An 18,060-nucleotide genomic window follows, 5' to 3' on the forward strand; every position below is an offset into this window, starting at 1 on the left:
CATCAGCAGACAATGTTCTCCAACAGCCTGCACCTTCAGAGGTCTGGCTGCACGACGCTTTCAAGCCCCCACGCCCACCCCTGGCTCCCCGTGTGTGTCTGTCTCACAGTCAGCACACGCTCTGCTGACCGCTGGCAACGGCGGCTATGAGTGACCAGCTGACCACCATCCCTCTCTGCATGATCATTTAACCAAACTTGAGCTCATCTTTGATTTAGATTTAATCTGTTGACTTTTTCTTTGGCAGTACTAGGTCAGACAAATAGAAATAAAAATCCATTTAAATAACCTAAAGTAGTTTAATTACTAACTTAAAAGATATATATATAAATATTAAATATAACAGCTATCATACATAAATATAAATAATCAGTATATACATATATAATACCTAAATATAAATAATTAGTACCTTTAAAAATCATTTTAGTGGCTTTTCAGTTAATTCTTTTGGCTTACTTAGGAATATATACATATCATTATCAATTGCTGAATTTTTTTCTTTATCCCTCCTTTTAGCTATGTCATGAACAGACAGAATTAACTGTTTTATTCCTGATTTTTAAAAGAAATACCTCTAGCATCTCACTACTACAGGTATATGTTTTCCATGAGCTGTAAGTATATATGCTTAATTACATTAATGAATTAGACTAGTGCTATGTAAGGCTTAAAGTTTGATGCTTACTTGACATAATTGGAAATGAATATTGAATTTTACATTACTTGATTTACTAATATAGTATATTTTATTAATAAATTTCTTTATACTTACCTATCTTTGCATTCTGGGAATTAAATTCTATTTTCTGTAGCTACTTTAATATATTGATTCATTTGCTGGAGGTTTTTGGGAGACACTTAATCAATTAACTAATTCATTCTTATGCAATGTTACTAGAGTCTTACTAAGTATATTTATGTTAGATTGCTCCACTTTTTTTTGGAGTGTGGGTGTTACATTTTTTTCAGATTTAATAACAAGGTTAGGTTAACTTCAAGGAATAAAATAGGCTCCTTTCCATCTTTTTTCCTATTATTCTGGACCAATTTCTATAACATGCGATAGTGTTTCTTGGAAATTTCTTGGAAATTTCAAAGGGGAATTTATCAGAGATTCTATTAAGCCAAGAAACTTTTCTTGGAAGATAATTGTTTGAAAATTTTACTAGGGGAAGGAAAGAGGTTAGTATTTGAGGTATTTTATTTCTTGAGTCACGGTTTTTTTTAAATTAAAAATCTCCAATTTATGAGAACTTACTAGTTTAGACCTGTGGTGGCTCAGATGGTAAAGAGTCTGCCTGCAGTATGGGAGACCCGGGTTGGATCCCTGGGTCGGGAAGATCCCCTGGAGAAGGAAATGGCAATCCACTCCATCCTTTCCAATCTGGAAAGTCCTATGGACAGGGGAGCCTGGCAGGCTACAGTCTATGGGGTCGCAGAGTCAGACACGACTGAGCAACTTCACTTTAGCATTTTTATAATCCATAAAATCTTTCGTTAGTTTGTTATCACAGAATCACATTATAACAGTAATACTCTGCTAGTCTAGAGGTATTTGGTATCTTCTAACGTAGTTCCTAACCAAGAAAAATAGGCTGCTGAGTAACCAAAACAGCTGTCATAAAATCAGAGCAAGTAACACCAGGTATTAAGAATTTAAATTACATCCTAATTAATCAGTGAATCTTTTATTCTTAGGTATTCATTTTTCTTATCCATAGAGTTTAAAGCACCAAGCTAGAAGGAAGCAGAAAGGCATTGATTTTTCTTATCCATAGAGTTTAAAGCACCAAGCTAGAAGGAAGCAGAAAGACAACCAAAGGGAGACAAAATGATTGCCATGAGTGACAGCTGATGAAAATAACAGTAAGAGAGCAGACAGAAAAGCCCCAAGTTAATATTAGCAAAATGTCAGCATGTGGATATCAATTCCATGGAAAATCTGCTTTAAAAAAATCTAATATTATACTCAGAAAAATTAAACATATCTCTGTTTTAGAATGTATTTAAGATAATAATACCAGCAATTTAGAAATCTTTTTTCAGGTCAGGTCAATGATTAAATAAAACTAAACAAGATCTACCAGGAAAACAAAATATTGAGTTGGTGCGGGTTACATCTACAGACGTTACACACCGTCTAGGCCGTGCACACAGACAATGAGGTGGACTCCATCTTCACAATGGTCCTCCTCCTCCTCCTCCACACAAAAATAAGGGACCGAGGATGCCAGCAGAGGAACATCGCTGTACATGAACCCGGGGAGTTTAAGTTGCTTCAATTCATCTTTTGCCTGAAGGAAGCTAAAGCAAAATGTTATAAAAGATACTCTTTACTAAGTATTACATTCAGTTTTTAGAACCAAAAAGATAACCTGCTGAATTGAGAGAACTACAGAAGAGGAAATCCCAGAAATATTTGATTTAAAATACTGAAATATGTGGGATCACCTAAATGACTGAGAAATTAGACAGTGATTCTCTTTACTAGGGCTTACCTGGTGGCTCAGATGGTATAGAATCTGCCTGTAATGCAGGAGACCTGGGTTCACTCCCTGTTTTTTAGTACATACTCTGATCAAATACAATGAGTAATTACACCCTGACATCACTTAAAAATATTCTTTTAAACTTGAAATCCACTAGAAAATATTAGAATGGAGTTATGCTTTTTACAGAACTTTATATTGTATGCATAGAAAAGCTGGGAGAGGCACCGTAAAGAGTAACAGTCTGAGGCTGATCCTGTGACCAAATCTTACCCTCCTTGCTTCTTTTTGTGCTGTGCTGTGCTCAGTCACGTCCGACTCTTTGCAACCCCATGGATGGTAGCCTGTCAGGCTCCTCTGTCCATGGGGACTCTCCAGGCAAGAACAGTGGAGTGGGTTGCCATGCCCTCCTCCAGAGGATCGTCCCGACTCAGGGATCGAACCAAGGTCTCCTGCATTGCAGGCAGGTTCTCTACCAGCTGCCACCAGGGAAGGCCCTTGCTCCTTTTTAATCTTACATAAATGGAAAAGAAGGCACTATTCTACATGGTATACTGGTGAGAATGGCAGACATTATATTTAGTAGATTAATTTATTTGTATTTTTCTCTAAAAATATCAGTAAGAAGGAATAGAACTAAGGGGGGATGTGATTAAATAAAATTGGCATAGACATATCTATTCAACTTGGGATTGAGAACATGAAAAATTATGAACTATTTTAATATCATATCATTTGGGCTGATGAACGTAAAACTCAAATAAGCAGCTGAACACTAAACTGAGGGGGACACACTGGGTGAAGAACACTGCTTTCATGTTTGACTCAGGAAGAGACTGAGGTGCCAGAAGGTGGGACAACCTCCAACTTCCTAGCACATCTGTCATTGTTTAGTCACTTTGTGTCCAACTCTTTGCAACCTCATGGACTATAGCCTGCTAGGCTCCTCTGTCCATGAGATTTCTCAGGGAAGAATACTGGAGTGGTTTTCCATTTCCTTCTCCAGGGGATCTTCCGGACACAAGCACTGAACCTGTGTCTCCTGCACTGGCAGGTGGATTCCTCACTGAGCTACCAGGGAAGCCCCCTCCCAGCACATTATACCTCTTCAGTAGGCTATTCTCACCTGCTACAAAATTGGGAATGGAGTATGTCAAGGCTATATACTGTCACCCTGCTTATTTAACTTCTATGCATAGTACAACATGCAAAATGCCGGGCTGGATGAAGCACAAGCTGGAATCAAGATTGCTTGGAGAAATATTAATATCCTCAGATATGCAGATGACATCACCCTTACAGTAGAAAGTGAAGAGGAACTGAAGAGCCTCTTGATGAAAATGAAAGAGAGTGGAAAAACTGGCTTAAAACTCAACATTCAAAAAACTAAGATCATGGCATCCAGTCTCATCACGTCAAGGCAAATAGATGGGGAAACAATGAAAACAGTGACAGACTTTATTTTATTGGGCTCCAAAATCACTGCAGACAGCGACTGCAGCCATGAAATTAAAAGACGCTTGCTCCTTGGAAGGAAAGCTATCACAAATCTAGACAGCAATATTAAGAAGTAAAGACCTCACTTTGCCGACAAAGGTCTGTAAAGTCATATATGGCTGTGAGAACTGGACCATAAAGAAGGCTGAGTGCTGAAGAATTGATGCTTTCCAACTGTAGTGTTGGAGAAGATTCTTGAGAGTCCATTGCAAGAGGCCAAATCAATCAATCCTAAAGGAAATCAACCCTGAATATTCATTGGAGGACTAATGTTGAAGCTGAAGCTCCAATTCTTAGGCCACCTGATGCGAAGAGCCAACTCACTGGAAAATAACCTGATGCTGGGAAAGACTGAAGGCAAGAGGAGAAGGGGACGACAGAGGACAAGATGGTTGGATGGCGTCACCAACTCAATGGACATTAGTTTGAGCAAACTCTGGAAGATCATGAAGGACAGGGAACCTGGCGTGGTGCAGTCTGTGGTGTCACAAAGAGTTGGACATGGCTGACCGACTGAACAACAATAAATTCTCATCTCAGTGGTTCACCAGCTGTAGGCACCATGGATCTCACTTATGTGCACACATCGGAATAATCTGGGAACATAAAAACCTACAGTAGCCAAACCTAGACGTTTTACTCTAGGGATTATAATTCCATCTCTAGTAAGGTAGTAGAAAACAGTGCCATACTAGTAAATCTATGCCACCTTAAATTTTTTCTGGATTTTTTTCGTTAACTGGACCATTAAATCTCAATTCTGGAACCACTGACTTAGCTGAGGCAATCGGGGTCTGGTAGGCTGAGAAAGTTTCTAGTAATTATCTAATATTGTCCTTAATTGCTAGATGTACTTATAAAACCTAACTTCTGTCTGGGAGTAAACAGGGGAGAAAAGATGGGGAAAAAAGGGTTTTAACCTCAACTATTCCACACTTTTACCACACAAGTACTAATGAAAAAGTTATGTCAGGGATGTGTAGCCTATAAAACAGGACAATCATACAGGAATCGACAGGTCTGTCTCAGGCAGCATATTGAGTCCACTTCTCCATTTTGGATAGCTAACCAAAGAAATACTTTCTGTATTACAGAAGTCAGAGAATGTGAAATATTCATGTCACCAGAGAGAGATATATACATGTTCTCTCTCTGGCAGCATGTGCCGTTACGCTCCACTACTTACGCTTGTATCTGAGGCTTTGGTGAGTTTTCGTACCACGACAGCGATGAGGTGCAGCTGTGGGAGGCGCTGCTCGGCTGCTTGGTAATAGCATCACACTTACTCTTAGAAGAGTACTTAATGCCACAAGGGGACTCTCGTGGTGCAGACGGGAAGGACAGACAGCCAGAAGTACAGACAGTAGGCACGGTTATACCGTCCCTCAGATAGTCGCCCGTCAGTCTTTCGGACTTGGCAAGCCTTTCTTCTCCTAGGTCAGCTCTGTCTGCACAGTGAGCATCCCCTGCGGCCTCCAGAGCAGAGTAATCTGCCTCCTCATAATACCCGTTTTGAACCATTTGTTGATCCTGCTCTTCCTCTTCCTCATCTTTACCCTGCTCCCACTGAGGACTACTCATTTCTTTTCCAGAAGTTTCTTTCTGCGGGCTAACTGAATGGCTGTAGCTAATAGTGCATGTGTCGGAAACATCCGTACTGCTTTGACAGCCAAAATAATTTTCCACAAGGCCTTGCTTTACCATATCAGGACTGGCTGAAAAAGCGTCACCTGTACCCAGGTAAGTTTCATCTTTAACTGCAGGGGCTTCTGAACACATTTGTTTGGGATTTAATGCACTGCTGTTTTTTCTTTTCACAGTTCTATCTTCACTGCTATCTGCCCTGGTGGAGACGGAACCTGAAACGACACAAGGGGTGCCTGGACAAGCCACTTCTGAACTTAATGGAACTGTGGTTCCTGCAGAGTCACTGGATTTATCAGGACTCTGGGAGTCTTTACACACAGTGTCAAAGTTAGGTTTGGAGCTGCAACTACTTTTCACATCACTGGAAGTATCTTCATCTGAAAAAACAAATTGTAAAGGGTCTCTAGTGCTTGAATTTAAGGAATGTACTTCTATAGTTTCATTGTCCGAATGCCCTGAAAATATGACACTCTGCTGCTGCAAAATAATACTTGACTTTTTCCTATCGTCACATTTTGGCACATCAATTGTTCCTAGATTTAAAACAGTTTTGCTATCACTTATGTGGCATTCAGATACAGCAGATTTCTTAGGATTTTCATCAGGTGACAGCTCGTCATCAGAAGGCAGAGAATTTATGGATGTTAAGGATGACTGGATCTCACTGAAAGCACTTGTACTCTCAGTACAGTGACTGCCTAGTGAAAACTTTACATTACAGTCAGGCTTCATCAAAAGCTGAGGAAATAACCTTTCACTGATGTAAAGACCTTGCCCTTGTACAGTTTCAAAGACCATGTCAGGGTTTGGGTGTGCTGCAACAGAACTTGGCTCACTCTCCACGCCTGAGTCTGAGAACCGAGACGAGGCGCCCGTGGCACTACTGTCTGGTAACTTAGTGGACTCTCCACTCACTACAAGGTGGCATTCTTTTGTAGAAGCAGGTTGATTATCTCTTAACTTAGCTAATGATTCTCCGACAGAATGACACTTAGCTTCCTGCAAAGCTTCCTTTTCAAGTGTTATTTCCATAGGTTTAGATTTACCGTTAGAGTCTAAGGACTCAAAGTTGGGCAGCTGTAAATTATCCACAAATATTTCATCTTGTTGAGGCTCTGTCCAAGGTCCTATTTTAACAGTTACTTTCTCTCCACTGAAATAGTCTTTATTACAGGGCTTAACTTCAATTGTCCTAACTCCCGAAGTGGGGGCAGGCTGATGATCATGGCAAGCGTCTGATGAGCTTCTGGATGCCACACTGTGTTCCACCTGTGCAATTTCACTATCGTCCTGGGAGATACCAAGTTTACCTGAAATGGACAAATTTGCACAAAGATTTAGGCTGCCAGAGTTCAAAGGATCAAACAGGTCTGGTTGCATATTTTCAATATCTGGAGACTTTTGTTCAGTTCTCTCTGTATTAGCTGGCAAATAGCTAGCTTCCTTTTGACTTGTCTGTCTGATGTAGGTCTTTGGATCAAAATTATATCCATATATTGTGGGGTCCAGACCTTCCTTCTGACTATGTGAAGGGTTGCCTTCAAAGCTTTTAAAGAGATCATTTGATGCTGTACTTTTCAAGCATTTGTAGCCTACCAAAACCACCAAATCCTTAGAGTTCTGTTTTATTAATTTTTTTGTGTTTTCAGGTTTCATTGTTTTCATGAGCTTAGTAACCTTAACCTTGGATTTATTTGATTCTTCATTCTTTCCTTTTAGAGACTTTGTTAGCTGCTTTTCACCTTCTGTAGACCAAAAACTGGATGTCCCAGCAGGTCTGACTTTCAACTCTGGGCTGGAAAGTCCAGCTAGAGCGCTTTCTTCAGTCTCACATTTATCCATTCTACTGGACTCTGATCTCTGAAGACTCTGAATTCCCATCCAGGGTGCATCTAAGTCTTTTATCCAAAGAAAAAGAAATTCAGATTTAAGACAAAGTGTAAGAACTCATATGATTAAGACTACTTTTTCTAACTATAACTTTCTAATATCCTCAAAAATAAATAAAACTGGAGGGGGAAAACAGTCCCACATTAAGGAATGACTTTATGTATAGTAGGTAGAATATACTGCCAATGACACATAGCTTACATATTTTAGTTAGATTACACTTACCTTCAGTAACTGAATCTAAATACCTATCTTCAAAGATAATAGGTAACGAATTGAGATCTCCATCTAATTCACTACATTCAATAGGCAGGGGTGGGAGAGAGCTGCAGAAGGAAGTGTTTTTGATAGCGGTGCACATCTGGAGATGACTCTGAGCACTGAAAAACATGTCTCACGTCAGACTGCAATCGAGATAATCACACCAGTTCCACCTCATAGTCCCCCAGGCACCGTCCCCTCATCAGTCGTGTGCTCCCCACCACTCAAGACACAAGCTCCTGACAAAGGAGCTACTGGCTCAGAGATAAAAACTGCTACAATGAAAATTATTGACTTATAAAATTATGGTTTATTGACAAATGTTATTTCAAAGTGATTTATCTGTACTTAACATATGAACTTCCTAATTAGCTGAGAACAGCATAGAAGAGAAAGACCAAAAGCTCAAATGCCTACTAATGATTTGATGATAATGTTGAAAAAAAGTGTTCGGTTCCTATTGCTTACTTAATACATATTGATAAACACAACAGCTATTTTTAAAAAGATATCTAATTTTCCAATATAAAAGTTTTTTTTTTAAAAAAAACTTTTTCTTATGAAAAATTTCCTAAACAAATCAAAGTACACAGAACAGCACAATAATCCCATCAGCTTCAACAATGAGCATTTTCCCTGGCCCTCCACTCACACACCCTATGATTGTTTACAGTTCTCTTCTGAGGTACAGCTCACAGGCACGGAAACAGATATACCTTAGCTGGATGGTTCTGACAAGCGGACACACAATCAGAACGTTTCCACCTGTCTAAACAGTGTGCTAATGTCATCCTAGGCAAACTCCCAGCCCAAGTCAACACCAAGACAACCACTGTTCTGACTTTTCCTTCACCTGAGTTTTACGTGTTCCAGAATTTCATATAAACAGAATCATATATAATTTATTCTTTTATGTCTGACTTCTTTACACTCAGCATAGTGTCCTCAAAATATTCTTTAAAGCCAAAGAAAACCAGATCTAAAAATACTCAGCAGGGAAAAAGGAAGGCATCTACTCTGGATATTTGAATTATAAATCTTTTACATAATGGCAAGAAGTGCCAGTCAGACTACTTGCGAGAACCTGCAATACATAATCGTAAAACGTAATAGATTCTGACCTGTGAAAATAAAGATACAACAAGATGACCAAATGGAAGGCTGCAACCTGGGCCTTATGGGACTCCCAAGGGTGGGTAGATCTCATGTGTGGGATGGGATAACAGTGCAGTGTACTCCTTTACGGAAGGTAGGGGTCTTTCATGAAGCAATTCACAAGATTAAACACAATTTGATTAAACAGGAGATTTCTGAACTTCAAATTCTCATTTCTTCTGCTGTAAATATTGTAGATTCTGCCATGATAAGTTCTGAGATGATATCTTACATAAAAGGAAACAAAATAGTTTAAACTTTGGATTTGTGCTACTCACTGAAGTTCCTGGTATGCAATGGCAGCTTCTCTTGGATGTTCAAAACAAAAGAATGCCTCAGAAAACCTGCGCACCTGAAAAATTCCAAAAGGAAGTATGAGTAACATGGCACATCTAAAAAGTCAATCAGGTTTTGGGTGGTAGGAAGAAAAACACCCTCCGCAAGGGCCCCCATAACCACCCCCATGGAGATTAACCTCCTCAGTGTTGCCAAACCTCTGTATGTTGGTACCTACTGCATGAGTTAAAAGAAAGAATAGAAAGCAGAGTAAGAAATTTCAGCCTACATTATGGATTCACCAATCATCCTCCTTGATGACGGGGATTCTATCCATCTTACATACCACTACATCCCCCACAACAAGAAGAGTGCCCAGCACACGAAAAAATGGTAGGACCACCTAGCTCCTTCTCCATGCTGTGTCCAGGCAGCCCAGGACATGGCAGGTGAGCTGATGGCGGACTCACTGACTCTGTAACCTCAGGCATTTCATCTTGGGAGCCTCGATGACTCCCTTTCAATTACACTTAATACTTAGTCTACATATGGGGTTACCGTGAAGAGTCAGTCATGAAATTAAAAGACGCTTACTCCTTGGAAGGAAAGTTATGATCAACCTAGATAGCATATTAACAAGCAGAGACATTACTTTGCCAACAAAGGTCCGTCTAGTCAAGGCTATGGTTTTTCCAGTGGTCATGTACGGATGTGAGAGTTAGACGGTGAAGAAAGCTGAGCAACTGCAGAACTGATGCTTTTGAACTGTGGTGTTGGAGAAGACTCTTGAGAGTCCCTTGGGCTGCAAGGAGATCCAACCAGTCCATCCTAAAGGAGATCAGTCCTGAGTGTTCATTGGAAGGACTGATGTTGAAGCTGAAACTCCAATACTTTGGCCACCTCATGCAAAGAGTTGACTCATTGAAAAAGACCCTGATGCTGGGAAGGACTCGGGGCAGGAGGAGAAGGGGACAACAGAGGATGAGATGGTTGGATGGCATCACTGACTCAATGGACATGAGTTTGAGTAAGCTCCAGGAGCTGGTGATGGACAGGGAGGCCTGGAGTGCTGCGATTCATGGGGTTGCAAAGAGTCGGACACGACTGAGCAACTGAACTGCACTGAATTGACTGAAGCATAATAATGTGCTTGATATTTCTTTTTTAATCTGGAAGGTATATGTAAATATAAGCTATGACAATTACCATTGTAGCATTCACCACATTTTTCCTTAAAATAATTGTTTATGTGAATTGTCTCCCCTCCTAATGTGTAATGTTCTTTAGAGTAGGAGCTATGTTTGGGATGATCTTTGCTCTCTCCCTAAAATATATCTTGGTATGTTATAAAAGCAAGTGCTTCGTAAATACTGGTCAAATCTAGCTGAATATTTCTTCCATCATATTTGTATTCTGACCTTTTCATTTCTAATTATTCAAAGGCTTTGTCAGCTACGGACAGCAACAGAAGCACCAGTAAGGACATGGAAAATGTATTTTGTTTGAAGCGTACGTGGAGGAGAGAGAAATCAGATTATAGCTAGGAATTACATTACATTGAAACTTTTTTCTAAAGGGAAAGAAGACTTGAGGTTCCTTGGTTTTAAATACACAATGAGTTGGAGAAATGTTTTATTCGTCATGAAGATACAGTCAGTTGAGTTTCTGATTTCCTCAGCCTGTCTCCCTGAGTTGGTGAGACAGGATCTTCAGAGGGACAAGGGGAGGCATGAGGCATCTGTGAGGGAAGGATGCAACTGTGTCTTCACCTTCAAATGCTGCAACTGCCTCTTCTTGCTCTCCAACACTAGCGTAGAGACGAGGAAAACTATCTGCCTGACTGTCAGAGAGGTTTTCCTGAAGGCTATGAAGTGTGAAGAAATTCAGGCTGAAGTGATCTACGGCTGCAGCTGGGCTTGCCTTCTCAGATTCCTACAATGAGAGCCGTCATTTCTGGAGAGCAGCCTCCCTCCTAAGCTCTATGCTAAGCACTTTACTTTTTTATTCTTTGATTTAAACCATATGAAAAACTCTATGAAGTGAATGTATTTTCATTTAGCAAGTGAGAAAACAGGCAGAAAGAAGTTAATTACTTGGCCAAGACAACAGAGCTGGCCCGTGATACACATGGGATCCAAATAAGGACTCAAGAAAAAGTGTCGTCTTGTGCTCCAACCACTGAGCTCTTCCTTTCTGCATTAAGACTTCCTATTACCGGAAAGTCTTTTCTTTCCTTTCCTCTCTGGCCCAGATGGAAGTTCTCGTCTAAGCTTTCTCGTGCCCTGATCTCCATGCAGTGGCAGCATGTGATGAATGAGACTGGTGACGATGCTGAGGCACGACTAAGGCATCACTGCCAGCTGATAGCAGCAGAGCTTAATCCTGGGCAAAAGGCCTTCATAGAAAACATGTCCGACCTACAAGTTCAAACTCAGGATCTGAGCAATAGATATTAATACTCTGGCATACATAGCTGTGGGCTGCCCAGGTGGCCCTTGTGGTAAATAACCCACCTGCCAATGTGGGAGATATTAGAGACTCAGGTTTGATCTCCGGCCAGGAAGATCCCCTGGAGGAGGGCATGGCAACCCACTCCAGTATTCTTGCCCGGAGAATCCCATGGACAGAGGAGCCTGGTGGGCTACAGTCCATGGGGTCACAAAGAGTTGGACACGACTGAAGTCACTTAGCACGCATACATAAGTGTAAAACAAGTTTTGAGTATGTACCCTAATTTTAAAGAATCCACTCATTTGGCAACATCAACTATTCAACATTTAACCAGGAAGTTAAAAATAAAATAGCCTTCCAGGGTTCAAAATGTGTTTTTATAATGTTTTACAGAATTAAATGTTTCTTTTATCTGTGTTCATCCTAATATGTTGCTTAAAGTGTTAAATAATGTTTATTATGATAATTTTAAGTAGTATTTGTTATCAGTGTAACTATGTTTATTATAGTTATTAAAACTAATTAAGTAAAATTATTTTATTACATATTATTTCATAATTACAATATTTATTAAATACAATATCTTATATTATTAAATATAATTTAATTATTTAATAAATATTTAGCAAATAATTATTAAAATATATTTTTATTATTGATCACTCACCTAGAGGCAGACATCCTGGAATGTGATGTAAACTGGGCCTTAGAAAGCACCACTATGAACAAAGCTAGTGGAGGTGATGGAATTCCAGTTGAGCTATTTCAAATCCTCAAAGGTGATGCTGTGAAAGTGCTGCACTGAACATGACAGCAAATTTGGAAAACTCAGCAGTGGCCACAGGACTGGAAAAGGTCAGTTTTCATTCCAATCCCAAAGAAAGGCAATGCCAAAGAATGCTCAAACTACCATACAATTGCACTCATCTCACATGCTAGGAAAGTAATGCTCAAAATTCTCCAAGCCAGGCTTCAGCAATAAGTGAACCGTGAACTTCCAGATGTTCAAGTTGGTTTTAGAAAAGGCAGAGGAACCAGAGATCAAACTGCCAACACCAGCTGGATCATTGAAAAAGCAAGAGAGTTCCAGAAAAACATCCGTTTCTGCTTTATTGACTATACCAAAGCCTTTGACTGTGTGGATCACAATAAACTGTGGAAAATTCTGAAAGAGATGGGAATACCAGACCATCTGACCTGCCCCTTGAGAAACCTGTATGCAGGTCAGAAAGTAACAGTTAGAACTGGACATGGAACAACAGACTGGTTCCAAATAGGAAAAGGAGTACGTCAAGGCTGTATATTGTCACCCTGCTTATTTAATTTATATGCAGAGTACATCATGCGAAATGCTGGGCTGGAAGAAGCACAAGCTGGAATCAAGATTGTCGGGAGAAATATCAATAACCTCAGACATGCAGATGACACCACCCTTATGGCAGAAAGTGAAGAAGAACTAAAGAGCCTCTTGATGAAGGTGAAAGAGGAGAGTGAAAAAGTTGGCTTAAAGCTCAACATTCAGAAAACTAAGATCATGGCATCTGGTCCCATCACTTCATGGGAAACAGATGGGGAAACAATGGAAACATTGGCGGATTTTATTTTTCTGGGCTCCAAAATCACTGCAGATGGTGATTGCAGCCATGAAATTAAAAGACACTTACTCCTTGGAAGGAAAGTTATGACCAACCTAGACAGCATATTAAAAAGCAGAGACATTACTTTGCCAACAAAGGTCTGTCTAGTCAAGGCTATGGTTTTTCCAGTGGTCATGTATGGATGTGAGAGTTGGACAGTGAAGAGGGCTGAGCACCGAAGAATTGATGCTTTTGAACTGTGGTGTTGGAGAAGACTCTTGAGAGTCCCTTGGACTGCAAGGAGATCCAACCAGTCCATCCTAAAGGAGATCAGTCCTGAGTGTTCATTGGAAGGACTGATGTTGAAGCTGAAACTCCAATACTTTGGCCACCTGATGCAAAGAGCTGACTCATTGGAAAAGACCTTGATGCTGGGAAGGATTGGGGGCAGGAGGAGAAGGGGACGACAGAGGATGAGATGGCTGGATGGCATCACCAACTTGATGGAAATGGGCTTGGGTAAACTCTGGGCGTTGGTGACAGACAGGGAGGCCTGGCATGCTGCTATTCGTGGGGTCGCAAAGAGCCGGACATGACTGAGCGACTGAACTGAACTGAACTGAACTGATAATATTAAACTATTATTAAATACAATACTTATATTTTATTAAATATATTATTAAAATATAATATTTTACTAAATGATTTTCAAATTATTAAAATATTTTATTTATTAAATATATTGGAATATATTTTATTATTATAAATATTATTGCATTAAATATAATTTTTACAAAATAACTTATATTAAAATATGTTTTAACATAAATTATTATTAAAACACAATATTTTATTAATATTTAGTAAATAATTTTATACATGCACATCCAAGTTAGAGTCTAATCATTAGTGTAGAGTCTAAATATGTGATGTATTATTTATGTTGCCTTGAAGAAAGAACACATCTCACAAATGTTTACTGAACAAATATTCTTTACATTCTTGCATTATACTCACAGTAGGATACTTTAGAGTCCACTTTTTATACAAAACTGATTTATGCTTACTATTAGATACAATTTTAGGTGATTCAAGTTACTTGGTTTCCCACTCCACAGAACATTAAAAGAGCAAGTGAACCAGGGGAAAAGGAGAGTTACAGAATATAGATTGCGTATAGAGGCATTAAGTGTACGTAAGTATGTGAGGCAAAAGAAACAGCTTGATGCTGAAAGAAAAATGCCTCCCTACACAAGGTGCATAATGATAACTAACTCATTTTCAAAAGGCCAACTTAGGTTCCGTACACTCTACTTCAGAAGGTAGGGAACCATGAGGCACATTAAAAAGTTTCCATGTAAAATGGTCAGAAATAATTTAAGAAAAAATTAGCTCTTTGAAAAGCACATATTGGTAAAAACAAAGTTCCCTTTGGTTAGACTTATTTCCTGAAAACCCCCTCATGGATCACTGCCTTGTCATGGTAAAGAGGCCTGTGCAACTCAGTGAAGACATGAGCCGTGCCAAGCAAGGCCACCCAAGACGAACAGGTCACAGCGGAGGGTTCTGACAAAATGTGACACACTGGAGGAGGGAATGGTAAACCACCCCCGTATACCTGCCATGAAAACTCCATGAACTGTACAAAAAGGCAAAAAGCTATGACACCGAAAGATGAGTCCCCTAGGTTGGAAGCTGTCCAGTATGCTACTGGGAAAGAGCAGAGGACAGGTACTAACAGCCCCAGAAAGAACAAAGCAGCAGGGCCAAAGTGGGACAACGCTCAGCTATGAGTGTGCCTGGTGACGAAAGCAGAACCCGACACTGTGAAGAACAGTATCGTATAGGAACCCGTAAGTTAGGTCCAAGAATCAAGGTAGATGGGACGTGGTCAAGCACGAGATGGGAAGAGTGAATAAACACTGACATCTTAGGAATAAGTGAACTAAAATGGACAGAGATGGGTGACTTTAATGCAGATGACCATTATACCTACTACTGTGGGCAAGAATCCCATAGAAGTAATGGAGTAGCCCTCATAATCGACAAGAGTTTGAAATGCAGCACTTGGGTGCAATCTCAAAAACGACAAAATGATGTCTGTTCGTTTGCAAGGCAAACCATTCAACATCACAGTAATTCAAGTCTCTTCCCCAACCACTGATGCTGAAGAAACTGAAGGTTGATCAATTCTATGAAGACCTAGAAGAACTAACTAAGACCTCCCAGAACCAACGCCAAAAAAAGATGTCCTATTCATCACAGGGCTCACAAAGAGTTGGACACGACTGAGTGGCTAAGCACAGCACAGCATTCATCATAGGGGATTGGAATGCAAAAGGAGAAAGTTAAGAGATACCTGGAATAACAGGCAAGTTTGGCCTTGGAGTACAAAATGAAGCAGGGCAAAGGATGACAGAATTCTGCCAAGAGAATGCACTGGTCATAGCAAATACCCTTTTTCAACAACACAAGAGATTATTTATACATGGACATCACCAAATAGTCAATGGAAAGTCAGACTGATTACATTCTTTGTAGCCGAAGATGAAGAAGCTCTATACAGTCAGCAAAAACAAGACCTGGAGCTGACTGTGGCTCAGATCATAAACTTCTCATAACAAAATTCAGGCTTAAACTAAAGAAAGCAGGGGAAACTGCTAGGCCAGCCAGGAACAACTAAAATCAAACCACCTATGAATATACAGTGGAGGTGACGAATAGATTCAAGGACTGCATCTAGTAAACAGAGTGCCTTGGAACTATGGACAGAGGTCCGTAATATTGTACAGGAGGCAGCGAACAAAACCACCCCAAAGAAAAAGAAAATCAAGAAGGCCAAGCGGTTGCCTGAGGAGGCTTTACAAATAGCTGAAGAAAGATAAGGGAAAAGCAAGGGAGAAAGGAAAATGTACACCCAACTAAAGGCAGAGTTCCAAAGAATACCAAGGAGAGATAAGAAGGCGTTCTATGAACAATACAAACAAATGGAGGAAAACACCAGAAGGGGAAAGAATAGAGATCTCTTTAAGAAAATTGGAAATATCAAAGGAACATTTCATCCAAAGATGGGCACAATAAAGCACAGAAACAGTAAAAAGCTAATAGAGGCAAAGAGACCAAGAAGAGATGGAAAGAATTCCCAGAAGAACTGTACAAAAAATATCTCAATGATCTGGATAATCTCAACGATCTTGATGATCACAATGGTGTGGTCATTCACCTAGAGCTAGACATTCTGGAGTGTGAAGTCAAGTGGACCTTAGGAAGCACTGCTTAGGAAGCACTGTCAATAAAGTTAGTGGAGGTGATGGAATTCCAGCAGAGCTATTTAAAATAATAAAAGATGATGCTATCAGAGTGCTGCACTCAATATTCAGCAAATTTGGAAAACCCAGCAGTGCCGCAAAACTGGAAAAGGTCAATCCTCATCCCAATTAGCAAGAAGGGCAGTACTAAAGAATGTTCAAACCACCAGACAATTGCACTCATCTCCCATTCTAGTAAGGTTATGCTCAAAATCCTGCATGCTAGGCTTCAGCACTATGTGAACCAAGAACTTCCAGATGTCCAAACTGGGTTTAGAAAAGGCAGGGGAACCAGAGATCAAATTGTCAACATTTGCTAGATCACAGAGAAAGCAAGGGAATTCCAGAAAAAAATCTACCTTTGTTTCATTGGCTACACTAAAGCCTCTGACTCTGTGGATCATAACAGACTGTGTTAAAGAAATGGAAATACCAGACCACCTTATACTTGTCTCCTGAAAAACCTGTATGCCGGTCAAGAAGCAACAGTGACAACTTTGTATGGAACAACCAACTGCTTCAGAATTGAGAAAGGAGTATGACAAGGCTGTTTACTATCACCCTGTTTATTTAGCTTATACACAGGGTGCATCATGAGACATGCTGGGCTGGATGAGTTACAAGCTGGAATCAAGATTTCTGGGAGAAATACCAACAACCTCAGATATGTGGATGATACCACTCTAATGGCAGAAAGAGAAGAGGAACTAAAGAAACTCTTGATGAAGGTGAAGGAGGAGAGTGAAAAAGCCAGCTTAAAACTAAACATTAAAAAAACTAAGATCATGGCATCCAGTCCCATCACTTCATGGCAAATTAGAAGGAGAAAGGTGGAAGCAGTGACAGATTTCCTCTTCTTGGGCTCTAAAATCACTGTGGATGGTGACTGCAGCCATGAAATCAGAAGACAGCTGCTCCTTGGCAGGAGAGCTATGACAAACATCAACAGTGTGTTAAAAAGCAAAGATATCACTTTGCTGATAAAAGTCTGTATAGTCAAGGCTATGGTCTTTACAGTAGTCATATACAGTTGTGAGAGCTGGACCATAAATGTGGCTGAGCACCGAAGAATTGATGCTTTCAAACTGCAGTGCTGGAGAAGACTTTTGAGAGTCCCTTGGACAGCAAGGAGATAAAACTAGTCAATCCTAAAGGAAATCATCTTGAATTTCACTGGAAGGACTGATGCTTCTGAAGCTGAAGCTCCATTACTTTCACCACCTGATTCAAACAGCCGACTCATTGAAAAAGACCCTGATGCTGGGAAAGATTGAAGGCAGAAGAGAGTGACAGAGAATGGGATGGTTGGATGGCATCAATGACTCAATGGACATGAGTTTGAGCAAGCTCTGGGAGATGGTGAAGGACAGGTAAGCCTGGTGTGCTGCAGTCCATGGGGTCACAAAGAGTCAGACACAACTGAGTGACTGAACATGTCCATATGTCTATGTGTATGTATTGACAATGGGATATTACTCAGCCATAGGAAAGAATGAAATAATGTCA

At 40.1% G+C, this 18,060-nt stretch overlaps 1 protein-coding gene across 12 annotated transcripts in view; it reads right to left on the reverse strand.

Moving 5' to 3' along the window:
• FAM135A (family with sequence similarity 135 member A) overlaps positions 1-18,060 on the reverse strand; it is a 157,879-nt gene that overhangs the window by 20,998 nt on the left and 118,821 nt on the right. For 8 of the 12 annotated variants that reach the window (XM_081529381.1, XM_081529374.1, XM_081529372.1 and 5 more), the window contains 4 exons: positions 9,221-9,294; positions 7,752-7,906; positions 5,176-7,534; positions 2,141-2,307 (listed from right to left, as the gene is read on the reverse strand). In XM_081529381.1, the coding sequence (XP_081385507.1) occupies positions 2,141-2,307; positions 5,176-7,534; positions 7,752-7,906; positions 9,221-9,294 (2,755 nt within the window). The remainder of the gene's footprint in view (positions 1-2,140; positions 2,308-5,175; positions 7,535-7,751; positions 7,907-9,220; positions 9,295-18,060) is intronic. The other 4 variants (XM_081529378.1, XM_081529379.1, XM_081529384.1 and 1 more) reach the window with 2 other exon arrangements.

The sequence above is a fragment of the Giraffa tippelskirchi genome, chromosome 9, assembly GCF_054371585.1.
Source record: "Giraffa tippelskirchi isolate mGirTip1 chromosome 9, T2T-mGirTip1v1.2.pri, whole genome shotgun sequence".
Taxonomy (NCBI): Eukaryota; Metazoa; Chordata; class Mammalia; order Artiodactyla; family Giraffidae; genus Giraffa; species Giraffa tippelskirchi.